Source organism: Chelmon rostratus, chromosome 3 (assembly GCF_017976325.1).
Source record: "Chelmon rostratus isolate fCheRos1 chromosome 3, fCheRos1.pri, whole genome shotgun sequence".
Lineage (NCBI taxonomy): Eukaryota > Metazoa > Chordata > Actinopteri > Chaetodontiformes > Chaetodontidae > Chelmon > Chelmon rostratus.
This window is the reverse complement of record NC_055660.1, coordinates 15148701-15170183: the sequence shown is the minus strand read 5'-3', so window position 1 is coordinate 15170183 and position 21483 is coordinate 15148701. Positions and strand designations below refer to the sequence as shown.

Sequence of the window (21483 nt, the reverse complement as noted above, 5' to 3'; positions counted from 1 at the left end):
TCTGTTGTGCCGTTGGCTTTGGTGAGGGGGCTGGGGGAGGGATCTCGCGATTGTTGGACTTTTTTTTTTTGTCGGGGGGAGTTATTTGGAAGATGGCGCCCGTTGTTACGGGGTAAGTGCTGAAATTTAAAGCATAATGTTGCCAAAAAAGTTTTGTTATCTTGTGATAAACCGTCGCCGGTTTGTGGCGGTTATGAGTGATGTTTTTGGGTGTTCGCATAGTGGCCTTGGCCTCAGTTAGCTTACCCCACGGTGCTACTTGTGGCTTGATGTGGGGTCAGTTGTGCAAAACTATTCTTTGCCTGGCTGCTCTGCCAGTTGTTGGGTTGTCGTACGATATTAGCTCTTGTTTCAGACTGGGTCAGAAACTTTTTTTTATCAGTCAACAGTTTTACATTTTGGCAAAACTACTTCTTCTGTGTCTGCTCAATTTCTGAATTTCTTTTTTCACAAAGTGAGCACAGCAACCATGTAATATCTTGACAAACTACTCAGACTGCAACACTGTCAACGTTACATTAATTAGCATCATAGCAGTTGCTTTTAGTAGTTCAAGAGTATTGCTAGATCATTTAAGCATCACTCTCATCATAAATTTATTGGTTTACTTAAGTTTTCCTCCATCAAAAAGTAGCTCAAATAGAGAGTGATCAGTTCATAGTATTTTATAGTACCCATGTACTATTAAACTGTCCATCAGCATTATATTGTATACTGTACAGTAGTTCTATTCCAGGTGTAACAGCACCAGAAGCAGGTAAAACCTTTTATCATGTGTGGATCTTTGGTCCCACATGTTAACTTGAGCTCGTAACAATATGATAGTACAAGTCGCCCTGCATTACAGGTGTCACTGACACTGTGCACTTTGCCTCTCCGTGTTTTTCACCCACTTTCAGTCAAGCCTGTCGTTATGATCTCTGCTACCTTGCCCCGGCACGGAAACCACGTGTAAACACCTTGTACCCTCATGTTGTTGTTTTGCAGGAAGTTTGGTGAGCGACCTCAGCCTCAGCATTTGACAAGGTAGAGAGAAACATAGGCACCCTTCCACAGTGCGAACAACTTGAAAGTAACCTGTTTGAAGTAGATGTTGGCACAACATTTGTATTTGTATTGTGCTGTCAAAGTGTTAACATTTCCACCCCCACCCCCCACCCCCTCCCATTTCAGGGAGGCTATGAGGAGTTACTTGAAGGGGAAAGATGATCAAACAGTGCTCATACTACATGCAAAAGTTGCACAAAAGTCATATGGCAATGAAAAAAGGTTTGTGTGGGACTGTTAAGAGCTGCGTACAGTTTGACGGAAATATCTCCGCTTTTCAAAATGCCTGCATTGGACCCCCTGTTTTTTGTTTGCTTGGGTTTTTTTGACCTCTGCTTGTGTCAATTAGGTTTTTCTGCCCTCCACCATGTGTGTACCTGATGGGCAGTGGCTGGCAGAAGAAGTTAGAGAATATGGAGAAGGAGGGTTGCACAGAGCAGGAGGCCCAGCCGTGTGCGTTCATTGGGATAGGCAACAGTGAGCAGGAGATGCAGCAGCTCAATCTGGAGGGGAAGGTGGGTTAGGATTTTTAAGAACACTGCATGGGTTTTGGTGTTTGAAATCTTTGCTGTTCACATCCTTCTCCCATACTTCACTCCCTCTTGCATTTCAAAGGGTACTTGTTTTTTTGCTCTGCTCACTGCTGATAAACCATAGTAACCACAGCATGAAATGTACATCTGCTCTGCTTTGCAGTTTGACCATATCCTCTGTTTGTCACTGCAAAACCTTCATGTTCACGCTGTAGTTGATATGTTTTCTCACTGCACCTATGCCACTAATGAACTTGTTCCCATAAGGACACAAGAGGGGAAGTGAAAGGGTGGTGGTGGGGGGGGGGGGGGGGGGGGGGGGGGGGTGCAAATGAAAACACACACTCGCACAAAATCCCCTAACCTTCATCCTTTCCCTGCTCTTCAGCACTTCTGCACAGCTAAGACACTGTATATCAGTGACTCAGATAAAAGGAAACACTTCATGCTGTCTGTGAAGATGTTATACGGGAACAGCGCCAACATAGGAGTCTTCCTCAGCAAGAGGATCAAGGTCATCTCCAAGCCCTCCAAGAAGAAACAGTCCTTGAAAAATGCAGATTGTGAGTTGCAGGATGTGTGAAAACACACACACACACACTTACACAGCAGCTCATGTAAAGATCCTCTCCGACGCTCACTCTTCCTGTCTTTCACTCTACCTAGTGTGCATCGCTTCAGGGACGAAGGTGGCGTTGTTTAACCGCCTGCGTTCCCAGACGGTTAGTACCAGGTATCTTCATGTGGAGGGGGGAAACTTTCTTGCCAGCTCCCAACAGTGGGGCGCCTTCTACATACACCTCTGTAAGTACCTCACACGTTGGCTTTATCTGTTTCTTTTAACCTTTGTACCCATTTCCTTGGTTTACATTTTTATTGATGTGAAACCACACCTGCATATAGCAGATGCACACATTTTTAATGGCATTGTTATCATTATTTTTGTGTTCTGTGTCATTTTGTTTAGTGGACGATGAGGAGTCTGAAGGAGAGGAGTTTGCTGTGAGAGATGGCTATATTCACTATGGCCAGACGGTCAAATTGGTCTGCTCTGTTACTGGCATGGCCCTGCCCAGACTGGTATGCATGTGTCTACGTATGTCAGTTTATCTGTCAGCTGTCTATTGATTGTTAGAAAGTCAGTAGTTTTACCGCCAGTGCAGTTAAATGTACTGACCTGTTGCCAGTTAACCTAATTCATTGTGAGCTGTTCGACCAGATGTTGAGCATTTCACAATTTTCCACTACTTGTTGCCACTGTCCAACTTTTTTTTGACATGTGTTGCTGTCATGAAATTCTAAATGAGGATATAATTTTCAAAAACAAGGACATTTCTCAGTTTCAACATTGGATGTGTTCAGTGTTTCGCAAATCATCATTTTCTGTTTCAATTTGCATTTTACAGTGTCTCAACTTTTTAAGAAAAACAGGGCTCTTACTTGCTATCAGAGCTAAGGTGTTATAAAAATCATCTGTAGACTCTGCTGCCTGCTGTGCACAGAGAGGTTTCTGGTGGAGCGGTACGTACGCCCGCTGGGCCGTGTTAATCAGCACAAGCGATGGGTGAATTTTAAATCCTTCATTACAAACTAGTTTGCCGTCTTCTTTCCATGGATCCGACACCCTGCTTCTCTGTTCTGTATGTGCCTGCTCATCAAAACTTTGCCCTGCCTTACATAAGATGTGATATTATGTGATATTAAAGACAATCACGTTAAACAGAACAGGATGCCGTGATATTATTGCACAAAAGGGAGCTGTTCTTTGAATAGATGAGACGTTTTACGTTTTCAATAAAATGTTTTTACACACTGTTACACACTGTTTTATAAATGCCACATAACAGCTGACAGATGTGGCTGTCACCTTTGGCATCTGGGTAACATCCATAATGTCCACAAAATCGAGATTTACTTTGACACTGCTGGCATTTCGCTGGCGTGCTGTGACGAAACTCCCGACACCCCTGCACTCATGCTGCCCCCTGGTGACCACGATTGGACGACATGCAAATAGAAATGGTTGCTCAACCTTGCAGAGTAATGTTTGTAACTGTGCAGATGTGTTTGTGTTAATATGCACATGCTGTATGTACATTATTTGTCTCTTTGTTTTTATAATGGGCGTGTTTGCCTCAATTCCTCAGGTCATTCGCAAAGTGGACAAGCAGACTGCGTTATTAGATGCAGATGACCCAGTGTCCCAGCTTCACAAGTGTTGCTTCTACCTGAAAGATACAGACAGAATGTATCTCTGTCTCTCACAGGAGAGGATCATCCAGTTCCAGGTGGGCAATCACACACACACACACACACATTCGAGTGTGGTCTCACCAAACACAGTCTCCCTCACTGTCCATCGCTCCAGCTTCCTGCTTGGTGGATGATGTCGGTGCACCTCCCAGTTCCTGCTTGAGCCTCAGATTAGCCAGCTCAGCTAGCTTTGGGTCAGTTGTCTTTTGACAGGTGCATGTGCCTCAGAACTGAGAGATGGGTATGTGACAGACTTGGTTTTTATTCTGTTGAGATGTGAGAATCCCCTCTCACATGCTGCACTGCTCAAAGGCAGTGTAAGGTAAAATGGATTGCTTGTATTTACTATTGGGATCAAGTTATTCTCAGAGGATGTTTTCCTGCTTTAAGCACATTCATTTTCTCAGTGGCGTCTCTGTCAACTTGCAAGGTGGTTGTTGTGATGTCTTCTGATCCATCAAAGAGGAGCAGACCACAACTTTGCTCTGAACCCCCCACAGTTTGTGAACGGCTCTGCATTTTCCCTGTTCCCCCTTCACATGAATAATATTCACTTCCGACATTCACTTCTTGCCGCTTCAACAAAGCAAAATCCTCAGCATCGGAAGCATCAGACTTGCTAGCTTGTTTGTTAGCAGTAGCTTGTGCCACATTTGCATGCACCTTCCTCTTTTCGTGTTTTTCAGGTAACGGGTGATTGAGGTTCTTTCAGCCTCTATAAAACACACCTGTTTTGTCTGTTTCACGTGGATGCGAACAGCATACCTTGCGTCACATTTCTGTGCGCTCATCATCATCTTCACTCCACTGCACATCTTGGAGCCACTTGTTAATGAGAAGCATTTCAATCTGCTTAGGTTTGGTTGGATGTTTGTAGGTGGAAAAACGGCAAACCAGCCACTTAATGTCTGTTGTTTTTAGGGCATCTGTCAGTTTAGGTTACTTCATTGGGTAGTAGTATTGACAAGAGTGTGTATTGATGACCATTGACAGTTGCTGCCCTCTTCCTCTTCTTAGGGTGAGTTTTATGATGGCCGTCATAAGTGTTGCATTACTGCCATCTGCTGGATTGAGGCAGCTTCACATTGGAAATTATTTACATTGTCCACCCACCGTGATCCTATCCTTGATGTTGTCCATTCTCTAACCCAGTGCCTGCATGCCAGTTATGTGCACCCGACCTATAAAATTTAAAGTATAAAGAAGTAGGAGGAGCTGCTTGCTCCAAACGTTTTCCTCCCCATCATGTATTCCCATTGCAATTGTTTTTTCAATGATATCAATGTTACTTACTGTAGAAACATTGGACTCTTCCAGATGCTGCTGCTATAGGTTTATGCTGGGGCCATCGGTTTTAATTATTTCAACTTTGTTTCTTTTGTTTTAAGCTGCAGATTTTTCTCAATAGAGTAATCTTGAGCTTCCGTCCGCTGTTAGTTGGGTATGTCACACATTTTTAAGCTTGAATAGACTATATATGTGGAAATGTATCTTGGGAGTCATAGTTAACTTGTCACCTAATGTTTTTATGCGCACAAGCTTGTACCTTCAACTTTTTATCAAGATATTTGTAATGCACTGATTCACGCTGATCATGAGCCACCTTACATTTTTATTTCCCTAACCAGTAGCAGATGTCAGAGGTCCTCCCACTTCACAGCAACTGAAAAAAATGTTTTTATAGATAGATAGATTGATAGATTGATACTTTCTTAATCTCCAAAGAGAAATTTGCAAGCAAAGAGAAATTTGCAAAAAGAAAAAGATGTTCATATTCTTACTGGTAATCAAAAATATATAAACTATTATTATGGAACCTCTGTAATGTTTCTGTCTGTGGCTTTTTCGACAAGAATGGGATAGTGCTGCTGTTTCTTCCTGTAGACAACAGAATAATTCAATTCAATTTTATTTACATAGCGCCAAATTACAACCGAAGTTGTCTCAGGACACTTTCCATATAGAGCTGGTACAGACCAAACTCTTTATCTACAGAGACCCGACAATTCCCTCATGAGCAAGCACTTGGCGAGGAAAAAATGTCCTTTTAGCAGGATGAAACCTCGAGCAGAACCAGGCTCTGGGTGGACGGCCACAGAGAGACAGAGAGACAGGTCCGGGGATGTATCACAGTATTGACAGCTCTAACAGATTTCTAGCTATATGAAGTACATATGGCATAGTATATACATATGTGATATATTTATGTATGTAATGTATTAATAGCAGATAGTATATGAACATAATACAACACTATTGATCTAATAATAATGGTATTATAATAGTAAAGGATGCCCAGCAGTGCCACGGCAGGAGCTGCAGCTGCGATCAATAACCAGTCTGCTGAGGGCACTGCCTACCAGCAAGTATGTGCTGTGAAATTACTTCACACACCAGAGGTGTACCCAGTTGTTTCCAGGACAAGAGAAAAGTCTATCTAAAATCTTTGCTCCTGTCATTGCAGAGCTCCTACCTGACTCCACGGTAGCTTCCTCAAGTATGTTTTTCTTCTTGTTCAATATAAAGGTGGAAAGTATATTTCTATGTTGTTGGGTTTTTTCCAGGCCACAGCGTGCTCCAAAGAAACTAACAAGGAGAACATTAACGATGGGGCTTCCTGGACTATCATTAGCACTGACAAGGCAGAGTACACCTTTTATGAGGGAATGGGCCCTGTCACCACACCGGTCACACCTGTCCCCGTGGTGGAAAGTCTGCAGGTACGCACACAGCCTTTCTGTCGAAAATATGGTTGTTTTTGACCGCAAACATGGGTTTTTTACTCAGTTTGTAGGGACCTTTTAAAGACATTACCCTTTTTGTATGTCTTTGTCAAGTTAAATGGTGGAGGAGATGTGGCAATGTTGGAGCTGACCGGGCAGAACTTCACCCCGAACCTCAGAGTGTGGTTCGGAGATGTGGAGGCTGACACCATGTACAGGTGAGGTGTTTTTATCTGTGTGTGCACTTTAGTGTGCAATGGCTCAAATACTCAAGACCTTGTCTCATCCATCTGCTCCCTTAGATGTGGAGAGGTCATCCTCTGCGTGGTGCCGGACATCTCTGCCTTCAGGGAGGGCTGGCGCTGGGTCCGACAGCCGGTGCAGGTCCCTGTCACGCTGGTCCGGAATGATGGAATCATCTACGCCACCGCCCTCACCTTCACCTACACCCCAGAACCGGGGCCGCGGCCCCACTGCAGTGCCGCTGGGGCCATTCTGAGGTCACATAGCACCTCTTCGTCATCACCAGCATCTTCATCCTCACCATCATCCTCGTTGGGTGGGCTCGCGGACGGCCAAGGGTCGTACAGCAGTATTGATTCAGGCATGTCGTCAGGGGCGTCGAACATGTCGGTGCTGTCATAGTAAAACTTATCGTGTGTGTGTGTGTGTGTGTGTGTGTGTGTGTGTGTGTGTTATTTGGGATTTGTATGTGTGCTTTGAATGAGAAAATGTGTGCATGTACTTTCCAAAGAGGCTCATGGACCTGTGAGTAATTGCACAAACAGACTCTGAAACTCTTTATCATAGAGAACTGTGATCATCAGGAATGATAAGGAGAGTTGGCCGGGGGCTAAAGAAAATACTCTCTTTAGCTCCCTCTCGTGGTTTGCTCTGGACATGTTGAAAGCCCTGCTAAAAAGGACCTTGGGATTCAAGACCTTCACCTAAAAGAAGATAAATCGGCCTTCTAACTCTCACAACAACCTGATGTGTACAGGAAGCATTTTGTTTTCAGAAGCCTGTGGGATTGTAAGCTATTTTCACTGTGCTCTCTTTGTACCGAGGTCATGTTTTTGCTGAAAAGCTTGTTGATTTATCTGTTGTGTGCAAGGGAAAAATAAGAGTAACATAGTTTTTACGGACCAAGGAATTTTATTATATTATTTTATTCATTATTATATTTTATAAGCTTTTGCCGAGGTACATTTTGACATTTTTTGTATGATTTTGCATAGTAACTTCACTTTTGTTACCAAATAGAACTTGTCATGTCGTTGACTCCTGTTTGAGTTTGGCCTATTTGGGTAGTCAAGGTGGAAAGTGTGTCTCTGAATAGTCTGACTGCTTTTCTCCTCTTTAATCTTCACAGGTGTGGTTTGGAACTAGATCGCCAAATCATAACTGCCTAACAGTCCTTGCGACAGTTTTATACATGCTGTAAAACAAAGATGAAAGAATGACCAGGCTAAGGCTTTTTGGAGACAGTGAAGAAGTGCATATCTGCCTGCAGCTATTGGTTAAGCTGCCTTAAGCTCTTCTAGGTCACTGGGCTGAACTGATCAGCCCCACATTACTTTTTCTATCAAAGATGATGTTTTTGATTAGTGTATGTGTGTGATAATATATAATACATTATCAGTGTATTCTGGGAGACTGAGGCCTGTGATTTGTAATCAGTATGCTGTTTATTGTACCTGAGTGCTTAAACTGAAATCTAAACATAATCAGTCCCTCTTTTGTATGTGCACAGCAGTGCTGCTTATTTCACTGAAGCCTTGAAACAAAAGTACAGTGCTAAGCTAATGTAAATGACTGCTAAATCAAGGCACAAAGTCAAACATGCCTTCTGACTGCAAATACAGAAGAACTCATTGTAATGCAGTTCCATATGGTTGTCCATTGGGTCTCATGCAATAAGGTGATAATTTGCACAGATTCAAACTCTATTTTCTTCTGCCTCTCTGCCTACCTTTTTAGCAGGCCAACTTTGAACTAACCTTCTGAACTGTCAAGAATGACATTATGTCATTCAGGTTATATTGCCTTAAAGTGGAAATGTATTCAGTCCTGGTTGATTTTGCGACATCTGTAGTTTACTGGTGGTTACTGCAAATGTTGTTTAATACTACAGGTCACACAATTCTGGGGGCAGCTAAACAAACTTGTCATCTTAATAAAGAAGCCAGGCAATAAGTCGCCTTTTTCTATCATTCTGTGAGAAATTGTGATCTGATTTTATGCTGCACGTAGCATGAGTCTGTGAACAGCAGGCCACAGAGAAAATGAAAGAAGCTGCTTACCTCACAGCTCAGTGTGGCTGCTCGTTCTTGCTCCATTACTCCCTGCAATATTTCAAACTTATCTGAAAATGACTGTTTTCTTGTTTTGTAGACTCATTTTTTCGATTAACTGTAGCGGTCAGTGTCAATCTCACTGACTAATACTGCATTACCTGTGACTCCTTCATAATAAAAGCCAACTCTTGTTTAATATGAAGCTGCAGCATTTGGAAATGTTTGCTTTGCATTAGCAGTAACTTAATACAGCGTTTGTCTGGGAATAAAAATTAGATTTATCGTTGGTTTTTCTGAAGTATTTCCATCATAACAACCAGCGGCACCCCTTTGTGGTACCATTGAGTCCCATCTGAACAGTTTGTTTCCATTCTCAGTATACAATAGTGAGATTGATGCAACATCTCATGATTTGATTCAGAGTTTGATATCAGTTTAGCAGTTTGCTAAACTGAAAATGTACTTTTAGTGTTCCAACATTGTGGCTGTCTGGTTCTGCAGAGGTGGAGGGATGTGGCATTTCTGGTCACCTGATCCAATCCAAATTGCACTGCTACTGTATTCATCTTGTTAGTTTCTTCTGTGCGTCTGCATTCTCATCTGTGCCTTATTTTGAAGGCTTTGATGACTCTTGGTCAAGTACCACACAATACATACAAAGCCAGTGTGTGCGATGCAAGTTAGTGCCGTCATGAGGTCGACTGTGAGCGAGCATGCTGAGTCAGCCTCATCGTGCCGTCACGCTGGCAGCTTTACGAGCGTTCTCACTGCTCTGTGGAAAACGTGTCGTTAGCGTCACAGCCTGCCTTTTGTTTCTCACTGCTCTCCCCCTAAATGATGACATCCCTCCATCTTTTCCGTCTGGTGCGTTACTCTTGCAGTAAATCAATCTGAAAAGGTTTTTCAGTGAAAAGTCATGAATAAAAACAAGCTGAATGTCACTCGTAGACGTGATTTGGTGTTTGTCGTTGCGTGTTTCAATCATTTGTTTGTTCTTGTGCTGTTGCCTTCCTCCCTTCTCCTTCTCTATTTGTCTCATCGTCATCAATGAGTAGTAGTCGCAGCTATGGGAGTAAAGTTAGATGCAACAATTTAACATGCACATATATTGTAAACTGACTCAGATCCTGCTGAGGCCTTATTGGACACTTGCCACTTTGGCATGCTCCACAGGGTAGAGGTCAAATCTGCTCCACTATTTTTAAACTGGGAGCCGAATTGCTGGAATGAAACCTGACGCTTTGTTACTGTTAAAGTGTGTGTGCGTCTGCGTGCATGTGCAGTTTTTGTGGTGTGCTTGTGCCCCTCGCACTCCTGACTTTTCGACTTGTGATTTTAGTTCAATGAGTTCTGGGCACGTATGAATGTTTCTATACAAGTGCGTTGAATAGACCGTGGCCCACCTGCATCGCTGGAAGATCTGCGGTCAGGGATATGACTGTCAGACCCAGACAGCCTGGACGTGACGTGAAATATGACACGCTATTCCTGGCATGATGGTCTCGATCTCGAGCAACGCTTCCCATAGTGAGGTGTGAGGGGCTTTAATTGATTCTTCACCCAAACCAGGACCGGTAAAGCCATAAAACCAGAGAGGATAGCAACAATCCTTCTATTGGTTTGAGCTGTATGTATTATGAGCAGTTGCTCAATTCTGTTACAAATGACAGACTATCCAAAAACTGCATATTGAGGTCAGTGGATCAACTGCAGCAAAGGGGAATGTTTGATCTCCCTGAGCTGGGCTGGGGAGTGGCTTAGGAAATATAATAGTGTGTTGGGGGTCCTGTTGCTAGAGAGAAGAGAGAGAGAGAGAGAGAGAGAGAGAGAGAGAGAGAGAGAGAAGCGATCATTTAGTGCGTCACATCTCTACGTCTCTGTTGGGAAAAGGGGTGACAGAAGAAAGACAGAGCCTGGATAAGTACAATTAGCTGACCAGAGACCAGAAGGCGACACAAAACAGACTCCAACCGCACAAGAGGATCAGAGAAGCAGTCTGCAGCCTGAGTGGGATTACAGGCCAATGTTGCCTTCCCATTTAAACATCAGCTGACTTTAAAAAAAATAATCCTAATTTTTAAATCTAAAGTTCGGCTGTGCGTGTGCTTCTAATACTGGATGTTATTAACGATGGATGAGCCTCTGGACCTTTAATCCTAACTTTTTATTAGGCCTACAGTGGATTTATAACGCTCGTTTGCCCACGTTTGGAGGACTTTTACGCACAGCCCTCTTCTGTTTGGATGACTCCTCAAATCATTACAGCGAACTTTCTGAAGTGTCCTGGAACTTTTCGTGCGCTTTTAGACATTTCGCTATAATTCATCTTACCGTTCTCATGTGAATCGCCAGTGTCGCATCTCACTTCTGGCCACACCAGTAATAGCAACACAGATCGCCTAACACTCCTCGCAGACTGACACCGGCGGCTCCTAAACGGGGGGCCGGCACCGCATATGTTCTGTCTCCTTCTGTTTTGAGTTCCTCGACTCTGGACGACCGGATCATCTACCCAGCCGCAATGCTGCCTCTGTCCCCGCTGCTGCTGCTCGTCTTCCCCGCTGCGCTCTTTGCGGTCGCGCAAGGCGCCGGAGACCTCCAGGGCTTCAGCTTCCCCGGAGGGAGCGCAGGTTTCGACCCGACAGGTACGTGCTGACCGATGCGAGCCAACAAACGAGAAACTGGAACCGAAAGGTGGCCACCAGTTCACACCTTTATGCTTGACATAGTATTTGCATCACATTCAGAGCTCCCCCGTCGTCGCCCACAGCGCTCGAATTACAACCCCGAGTCCAAAAAACAAGTGGAGACGCTGCGTAAATAAAAACAGAGCGCAGTCATTTGCAATGAACTGTGTTTACTGACAAGTGTTCATGAGTCCATGCAGTAGCATCCTTTATACAATCATGTGTTCACAAAGTGGTGAACCTCGCTCCATCCTCGCTTGTGAACGACTGAGCCTTTCCAGGATGATTAATACCCAAACATGCTACTATCAATCAACCTGTTTACCTGTTAAGTGTTCCAAACAAATCCAGAATCAGCAGATATTTGCTAGAATCCATGGAGCTGAGACGGTAAAATGCTAAATATATTGTCTTTGTGCTGTTTTCAATTAAGTGCGTGTCAAAAAGGATCAGCAAGTTATCGCATTCTGCTTTATTTCTGTTTTACATGGATAAAAAACACACGTACGATCGCCTTTGTTTGCACAATGGCGCTGCTGACAATCAATCTGTCATGCGTCTGTTTTGAAATATGCTCTCCAAATGATTTTTTCACGCTTTGTGGTTGGCCTCTGATTAAACTCAGTAATAATAATAATAAAAAACACACGAGAATAATAGTATAATAATAATAATAATAATAATAATAATAATAATAATAATAATAATAATGGTTAAAACTTACCTTTGCCTGACTTTGTGTTGATGGTGTGACCTCGGGAACAAAGCACTGGTTCGAAGCTGCTTTGTGCTCCAGTCCTCTGTGCTCAGGACTCCAACAGTTCCTGCTCACCTGTGGAAAGGGTTAAACTCAGGTCACATGATGAGGTCCCACAGGGATGCCAATAAAACACACACACACACACACACCTCAGAAGGCCTTTGCATTGATAACTGATCATCATAACTGATCCATCAAGCCCAGGAGTCTCCTCACTGTGAGAAATGTGTCATCAACACACAGGGGATCTTCTCTGTACACAAACAGCTGCACAGCTCCTCACTGTGGCCGTGAGCGGACAAACATGGACCACATTTTTAGACAGTTACTCTGAAAGGTCTGTCTGTCTCGTATCCCATTTGTCAAAGAAACAATGAATCAATTTAAGCCATTTTATCCCACTATGTTCAGTTTGTGTCGTTCTTTCTGCACCTACAGAGACCCTCTCCAAGCACACCCGATGCTTGTCTAGTTCCGATATGGTCCTATGCTGACTTTTACTGTGTATGGACTGCTTGTAAGCCAAAATACTATTTGCTCTGATTAATGCCACCATTGCTGCCAAAATGTTCTGAGGTTAACATCAAGAATAAGATTTCACTTTTTAGTCGCTTTTTCCTGTGGCTTTATTCCTCCTTATGTATATCCTTACAAGGAGGAGCTAGTGTTACTGGAGCCTGTTTTGATAGTGGGTTTCACGAGCAGACCTTTGACTCCAGTCCCTTCAGCTCCATGGAGCACCAAAAACGGGCTCTGACTCAGTGCGACAGATGACGGAAAGCTGTGTGTCATCTTCTCGGGTATTTATGTTCCAGTATTATACGTAAGCCCGGAACATACTGTACATTTAAAAGCCTAATTACAGCAGCGTTTTGTCTATGGAATTCTGCATCTTTAGCTGACTAGTGACGGAAACGCAGTGTAAAACTATGTGCAGCCACTTCACAGTTGGTTAAAACTGCAAAAGTCTGCTTTAGTACCAATGATCTATGGGCACTTAAACAAACAGCAACTTGACAAAACTCATCAGTCTCCCTGGTTAGTGCAGTGGCAGATATAGAGGGCACTTGTCATGCTGGATCTTGTGCACTGGGCCACCACACAGGGCCCTTTATCATGTTTTATCTACCCAAGGGGCATCCAAGAGGGCTCACAGTGCAAACAGTGCAAGCTGCATGTGGTAGCTACTAAATGTTTCTTGGGGTGAGATTGTTTTCTGAACAAAGGGATTATTGTTATTATGCAGTTTATTGTACACATTTCCCTAAAACATTACATGTAGATAGACATTTTTGTATTTTCATGATCTAAGAATCATTTTAAAGATATTTTGGAGGCATTGTAAGCTCACCAATGCAACAACAGGGGAGAGATGATATGTGCCATATTATATTCCATGAGTCTTAACAATTAGGCTAGCAGGCCCAAACTTTGTATTTAAAGAGGTAAAGTGGTCTTTGACTGCTGTTGGGGTTTTTTTTGTTGAAATGGTGAGATTTTAGGAAAACCGAGGAGACTTTTCATAGAACTATGTATACGTGAATGACTGGAATGATCATCTGATAAAATAAAGGCAGCCATGGATAAATTGAGCGGAATGCCGATTGATGTCATGTCATTGCCTTCCTGACCCATGTAGACCCCTGCATGGTGGTGTCTCCACCATGTATGAGCGAGGCGGACCGCTACAGCCTGGAGGCCCTGCGGAGCATCCATCAGATGATGGACGATGACCAAGACGGCGGGATTGAGGTGGAGGAGAGCGTGGAGGTACAGATCTCGCTCTTCATGAAATGTTTACCCCATTTTCGTACCTGTAGTAAACCCTCTCGCATGCAAGAGGCCGACTGGGTAAAGCAATACAACAACAGGTGTCCTGGCCGGTGGTAGAGTCAAATGCTGCTTCAGGGATAGCAACGGTATAACTTTGCTTTTGGCTCGGTGACAAAATTGGTTTGCACTAATAGACTACTGCACTGCTGACCTTCAAAGTCATATTTAACAGGACATCTCCTTCTAATGTTTTCCGATTCCCTTATACTTCAGCTAGTTTGTTATAGTCCCCACAGCAACTTGGGACAAGCAAGTGCATTGCTTGTCCCAGTGGTGTCGTACATTCTGCAAAAACAAAGGACAGAAGACATATTTCAAGTTTATCAAACTTCAGTTATTTGTATTTGGTAATTGCACGAATTTCCTGTGTCGAAGTAAAAATAGCCATAAAAAGAATAAATGTTAATGGTGAAGTACATTCCTAAAGATTACAAAATTATGCTGCAAAACGACCAACGTTTGGAACATTTATATGTGGCTTTGCTGGAGATCTATGATATATTAAACCCCCCAGGGATAGTTTTCTCTTGGATAAAAACATTTTGTTGACGAGCAAAGAAAACATAGTTTTCATTTAGTTATGAAAACAAGTGATCGGTCTTTTATCTCTGTACATGTGTGTAAAAGGCCTGTTTACTACATGTACAAGCAAGTTTGTGATTTTGTGTTTTCTGCTGCACATGCTTTTTGTGTTGAGTTTAAGATTTCAGAGCAGATTGTATCCAGAGAGAATAAGTATTTTGTCCAAAGAGTATGTTTGTCTTTACTTGTATGTGACATTGGTAGTAAAGTCCAGAATTTTAGAATGCATTTGCCTTCCAGAATGAACTTCAGGGATACACTATCCAGGAGCTCAGATTGCCGTTGCCATAGAGATGTCAGGGGAGGGGCCTGGGCTCATCAGAACACAGCGACAAAATTCCTTTAGACATCATATGAAGCCCCAGTTTACAGCCAAGGACACATTCCAAGACAGCACACACACACGCACACACACACACACACACACACATACACACACACACACACATGTTAGGTTTCCATCACTTTTGGGGACATTACATAGACTTATATTCATTTCCTGGAGACTTACCACCACCCTAACCATAACCACAACTTGTCTAACTCTAACCTTAACCAATAAAATTTAATGATTTACATTACGGGGGCTTGCATTTTGTCCCTGTAAGGAAAGCTTACCCCACAATTCCCACAATTTGTCAGCATAAACATATTTATGTCCCCACAACATTTGCAATACATGTCTACACACACACACAATCAGTGAGGTTTGCAATACACACTCATGCTTCTGCATGCATTCTAAATAAGAACAGTCTCAAAACACCCAGTCCTTATTCCTAGATTGAAATCCAAGAACATAACACACTGCAACACTCACCCATCTTATTTTAGACAGAGACGTTGAGAGTTTTGTGGACAGCTAATGTTATGTGCTTGTGACCCCTAACCTTCAGTCTTTGAAGTTGTGTCTGAGAAAAGTCTTTGTTTTCACCTCTTCCTTCTGTCCCTTTGTCTCTGCAGTTCATCATTGAAGACATGAAGCAGCAGCAGACCAACAAACACAGCAACCTGCACAGAGAAGACCAGCACATTACAGTTGAGGAGCTCTGGAGGGGCTGGAAGTCATCTGAAGGTGTGTGTGTGCATGTGTGTGTGAGAGGGAGAGACACAGAGAGAGCATGAGTGTGTGTATGTGTGTGTGTGTGTGTGTGTGTGTGTGTGTGTGTTTTGTCCAAAGTTGTTCAGCTCTACTTTGTCTCACTTTGTCTTCTTTCCTTGTCTCACTTCTCAGTACATAATTGGACTCAAGACGCGGTTCTTCGCTGGCTAAAGGAGTTTGTTGAGTTGCCTCAGTATGAGAGGAACTTTAAAGACTTTAAGGTCAATGGAAACACGCTTCCCAGGTGAGAAAGTCCAGTGTTTATGCTATAGTCAGTCACGCTTTTGTGCTGTGTGTGAGACACTGTAAAGTCAGTTGTCGTGAAAAGCTATATCAACATGCTGACCTGCCTTTGACATCTGTGCACAGGATTGCAGCTAATGAGCCGTCGTTCCTGAGTGGCCATCTGAGGGTTCAGGACCAGAGAGACAAGCAGAAGCTCAACATTAAAGCTCTGGATGTCGTTCTGTTTGGACCGCCTACACGTAAGAACAAGCCCTCACCCTCTTCCCGCTCCGTACTCGTATGTCTGTTTAACATAAACTCCCACAGTTTCCCCAGATTTTTCCAGCACTTGGACAACCCCATGCTTCCATTGTGTTTTTATCCAAAAACGCAATTGTGTGGGTGGGTGTGCAGGGGATCTTAAGAGGCTAAAATATTTTATTTTATATATGCAAGGTGTTTTTCTTTCTGGCTTACTTCATGTAACTTCAATGTTATGTATCACATAACTTTATATATCATTAAAATGACTCTGTACTATCCCATCATCTATGATACATTGTGACCTTCCACTCCATCGTAGGTCCTCCTCATAACTACATGAAGGACCTGCTGCTAATTGTATCAGTGGTGATGGGAGTTGGAGGCTGCTGGTTTGCCCAAGCCCAGAACAAAGCCAGTAAAGTACACATAGCCAAGATGATGAAAGATTTGGAAAGTCTGCAGAGGGCTGAACAGAGCCTCATAGATCTGCAGGAACAGTGAGTATTCAGTGTTCAGTGTGTCTCACTCGCTGTACGTTATTGAATTGACTCAGTTTTGTTTGATTGCACTGAAAACATTTCACTCTCTCAGACTGGAGCGAGCCCAGGAGGAAAAACGCAACGTCGCAGAGGAGAAACAGAATCTGGAGGAGAAGATGAGGGACGAGATCATGGGAGCGCAGGAGGAGGCTCACCGTCTGCACGAGCTGAGGCAGGGAGCTGTCAGTGAGCTCAGCCGCCTTAGATATGCAGAGGAAGAGTTGGAGCAGGTAGAGACACTACATGCTATATAACTAGAGGATGCAGCTTCGCAAATTCTGCACTGTACGCTCATTATCCTTGCAAGATTTGCAAGATTTAAAGGAAGGATTTGAGCTTTAATTGCAGTTTTCAACAATTCATCTACATATTGATCTCTAACTCAGGTACTTGGAGCACTGAAGCAGGCAGAGAAGGAAATGCATGCTAGCTGGACAGCCTCAGAGGCCCTCCAGCAGTGGCTGCAGCTGACACATGAGGTCGAGGTCCAGTACTACAATGTCAAGAAGCAGAGAGCAGTACTACAGCTTGCCTCCGCTAAGGAAGAGGTAATTGAGGAAAAAGGGAGACACAGATGAAAGAAAACAGTGGTGATATTTACAGCACTAACCGCAGCTATGCTTCGTTGCAGGCAGAGAGGATTAAGAAAAAGAGGAGTTCTGTGCTGGGGACTCTCCATGTCGCCCACAGTTCCTCTCTAGACCAAGTTGACCACAAGATCCTGGAGGCAAAGTGAGTCACAAAATGACCTGTGCAAGTTTTGTTTGTGTAATGTGTAACATGTGTCATAAAGGTCTTTGTATCTCCCGCAGGAATGCCTTGTCTGAACTAACAGCCTGCCTACGGGAGCGCCTTCATCGCTGGCAGCAAATTGAGCGCCTCTGTGGCTTCCCCATCATCAGGAATCCTGGCCTCGCAAACCTCACTGCTCAGCTCTACTCAGACTCAGTTGCCCTTGGCTTGCCCCGAGTACCCCAGCCATCTTGGTCATGCCACAGTTCTGTCCATGGATCTTTAGAAGATCTGTTAGAAGAGTCTGCTTCTCCGATCTTACCACAGATGCCAGGTAGGCAACAGATATGATGATCGATTCTTTATTTTAATCCCAATTAGGGTCCACAGAAACTTAAACCAAAACTTTTCTCAGAGAGCTAACTTCTTTGCTAACTCTTTATACAGTATAGAACCAGTGCAGAGAAACTAGAAAGAAGCTTGAAAAGCTATTGTGACTGAATAGCATAACATGTTCCCAGCTGGCTGGTGCTTTAGTAGCTAACTTACCAGCTACCCTAGCAAACAAACTCTGCAAGTAGTCCCTCCATCAGCCTCTAGACCCACATATTGTCTGGTGTTACCAGGCCTTTCAGGTTTCAGGGTACATAGTGTGTTCACTGCTACCACTACACCAGTGTCTGTTGTGTACGTAAAGATGAGTTTTGCTCATTGGTACATCTTTGGACTTCTTCCAGTTCCAGTTCCACCACTGAAGCGCTCTCCTCGAACACAGCAATCCACTATATGTCGGTCACGTCGTTCCGGCGTCATCACTCAGCCACCAGCCGGCATAATCTCCACGGACCCTGATCTTCTCATCCCAATCCGAGCCCCATACCCCTGTTTTGATGAGGAAGATGGGCGCTTCCTGAAAACTCTGAAGAAACAGTACGTCTCCCTGCCCACAACTTTTAGAGACCAATTTGTTTTTGCACACAGCTCATTCTTAACCATCATGTTTCAGCAATACCCGTGTTGATGCAGATGTTCATTCCTTGATTCCTTGCTTCATTTCTTCCTTGTCCCTTCCTTCCCTTCTTCCTTTCCTTTTTCTCACAAACAGAGACTCCCAAGAGATGTTTTCAGACACAGAATACATGACATCACCCACTCTCAGCAAAATGTTCCCATGCCCCACTCTTGACGCGTCCTCTCAAAAGCTCTATCATGATGAAACCGAGCTACTTTCAGACAGCTCCATTGCAAATCCATTGAGTAAAGAAGCAGAAGCGGTTGAATCTCCAGTTCGCAAAATTTCTATCCAAGAGATTGAAGCTTCTGTAGATGCTTCTTGCAGGAAGATCGTGAAAGACAAAGTGTTGGATACAGCCTTTGAAAACCCTTCTTTGAAGATGTCCAAAGAAGAATCTTTGATAGAGGCTACATCGAGGAAGATATCCAGAGACAGGAGTGAAGTTCCCATGAACGTTGCAGTTAGAAAGGGGCTTTGCAATGAGTTGGATGCAGACCTTACAGCCAGGAAAGTAGAGAGGGATACAATAGGAGATTTGGTGGACACCGCTTCGAGGAATGTATACAGAGAAAGAAGTGATTTACCTCTGGATGTACGAAAGATTCTTTGGAATGAAATAGAAGCAACAACAGATGTTGCACCTAGGAAGATATCAAGAGACATGATGGGGGTTTCAATGGACAGTGTCTCGAGAAAGATGATGCGAGATGATGTTGAGCGTCCGCTTGACTCCGTATCCAGAAGGCTTGCAAGGGATTCAATGGGAATGTCCCTCGACACAAGTTCTAGAAAGCTTCCATGGAATAAAGGAGAATGCCAGCTTGATTCATCTGTCAGGGCATTAGCAATGGACAAAATGGTTGAGACCACAAAGACACCATCAAGAGAGATATCTAGAGATGAGCTGGAGAGTTGCACAGATACTGCTTCCATAAGGATGTTACCCAGAGAGAAATTTGAAGCACTTATGGATACCTTGTCCTCCACAGAGAAGCAAGAGTTCGGTTTAGAGCCATCAACGAGTAGGAGGATTCTGAGAGATGAACTTGAGATATCTGCTGCTTCTCTCAGACGGAGACTACCAAGAATAACAAGAGATGACAATGACAGCTCCACTGACAGTCCCACAGGAAAAATCGCTTGGGATAGAGCTGATGTGTCAATGGAAAAACCAAAACAATCAATACTGAGGGAGGAGTTGGGAGCATCTGAGTCAAGTTCATCTTCGGGTCAAAGTGGACAGCCGGACCTTATGGTAACCTCCCACGGGCCATGGAAGTCGTCATCAGACCTTTTCCCTGTTGGCCCATTGAGCCAGCTTGTTTATGATGGAATCCTTGAGAAGTCCTGCAACTCCATGGCTACGACCCCAGCCATCCTCTCTGCCTCAACACCCAACCTGCCCCAGAGCAGGCTGCTAACAGAGGCGGAGCCGCCACTGCCACCGCCAAGTATTGCTTCCCCAAGTATTGCATCACCTTCATTGCCCTGTGAGAAGCACAAGGATAAGGAAAAGAGCAAGAGATCCTTAAAGCTCAAAAATCTTTTTAAAAAGAAAAATGAGCCGGCTCCGGAGAATCTTCAAAGCGGTCTTCAGAAACTCTGAGAATGAGCTGAGAATATTTTCTTTTTTTAAAAAACATTTTATTGAACTAAAAAAAGCTACTTTGACCTCATTGTAGACAGGTTTTAGTGAAAAGACTCAAAGTTTTCAGTTTTCAGCACCAGTGGTGTCTGGAACAACAAAACAAAGTAAGAGAAACAAGTAATATATTCACGTTTCCAGTCTCTGAGTTTGATATTAAAAGCACTGACAGAATCATGACACAGTATGATGTTTAATGTTGTGCCTGTAAAAAAAGTCATTTGGACACTTGTCAGTTGCATCTGTAAGGAGATCAAGATGACTATCATTGGAGATATCTGATGCTGATTTCTGTTTTTAAGTCTACGTAGACATTTTAGATGCAGATTTTTTTGAGGCTTTGCGTATGGTTGAAGGATTAAATGATGTTTAAACTGACATGTAACAGAAGCAATGCTTGACTTCACTTTAAACCTACAGTGAAGACATTTACTGTGGTAGAAAATGAATATATTCTATTTAAGTTTAGTTTAATTTAGTGATGTCGAAATCACAGTTTTCCCCCGATCCCAATTTGATTCCTATTATACTGAGTATGAAACAAGAGCTGGTCTGACATTTTTGTTAATTTTCCCATACACACAGTGTGTGCACAGTACAAAAATAATGCAGTTTTTACAGTTTAAAGACCATAAAAAACTATTTAGTCAGTAGTTTTTGTCAAACTGCTGGCTGCTTTCTTTTTATTTTTTATGCTCTACCATTCACTTGCATGTGCCTCTATCACAGCATTGTGATAGTGTTTTCATGAAGTGCACTGGGGCATTTTTAAAGGAAGGAAGAGCACACAGGTTTGGAAGTGGGTCAGACTTAACAAAGCCAATATTGATCCATTTAAAGAAGGATCTGTCCCGATCCTGTGGATCATGACAACCCAAGTTTTATTGAAAAAGTTCTGCTTTGATCTGACAAATGCTCATGAACAGGTTGCTTGCAAGCTGTTGTTTATTTATTTTAAAAAAAATGTGTGCATTTAAATGCATATTTTAAATGCTTGAATTTTTGATGTTTATGGAGGATTTACACTTATTTTATTGTTTACAGGCATTAAGTCAGTACCTTAAGTAGTTTATTTGAATTTAAATAATTCAGAAAGCTTTTACTTAATTTAAAAATTGCTTATTGGAATATTTTTTCCATGTCATTAATGTTTTTGTTTTAAAATGTAATATATGATTTGAATGTTTTTCGCTTGTCTTAGATAAGCATTGAATTTTAATATAAAGGTAAGATTTCTTGGCTGTTA

The 21483-nt window shown here is 43.0% G+C and overlaps 1 protein-coding gene across 2 annotated transcripts; it reads left to right on the top strand.

Moving 5' to 3' along the window:
* The first annotated feature begins 78 nt into the window (after window positions 1–78).
* On the top strand, window positions 79–21287 carry LOC121627728 (stromal interaction molecule 2-like). Of its 2 annotated transcripts, XM_041966750.1 has the most exons (22): window positions 79–112; window positions 988–1026; window positions 1174–1269; window positions 1397–1562; window positions 1969–2143; window positions 2247–2384; window positions 2548–2660; window positions 3728–3868; window positions 6398–6553; window positions 6671–6774; window positions 6859–7115; window positions 13940–14070; window positions 15679–15790; window positions 15950–16061; window positions 16187–16302; window positions 16626–16803; window positions 16898–17075; window positions 17232–17396; window positions 17456–17577; window positions 17658–17911; window positions 18315–18507; window positions 18683–21287. In XM_041966750.1, the coding sequence occupies exons 1-22, from the start codon at window positions 93–95 to the stop codon at window positions 20196–20198; spliced, it is 4482 nt and encodes a 1493-aa protein (XP_041822684.1). In that variant the 5' UTR covers window positions 79–92; the 3' UTR covers window positions 20199–21287. The 2 variants fall into 2 exon arrangements, with proteins under 2 accessions (XP_041822684.1, XP_041822685.1); XM_041966751.1 differs by lacking the exons at window positions 79–112; window positions 988–1026; window positions 1174–1269; ... (6 more) ...; window positions 6671–6774; window positions 6859–7115 and adding an exon at window positions 11375–11483 and having other exon boundaries at window positions 17232–17393; window positions 17477–17577.
* The last annotated feature ends 196 nt before the right edge of the window (window positions 21288–21483 follow it).

What these genes read in the sequence shown, in the direction of transcription:
- LOC121627728 (XM_041966750.1), top strand. Translation starts at nt 93, where the DNA reads ATGGCGCCCGTTGTTACGGG. An exon ending in ATGGCGCCCGTTGTTACGGG is followed by an intron (nt 113 to 987) that starts GTAAGTGCTGAA and finishes GTTGTTTTGCAG; the next exon opens with GAAGTTTGGTGAGCGACCTC. An exon ending in CTCATAGATCTGCAGGAACA is followed by an intron (nt 16,804 to 16,897) that starts GTGAGTATTCAG and finishes TCACTCTCTCAG; the next exon opens with ACTGGAGCGAGCCCAGGAGG.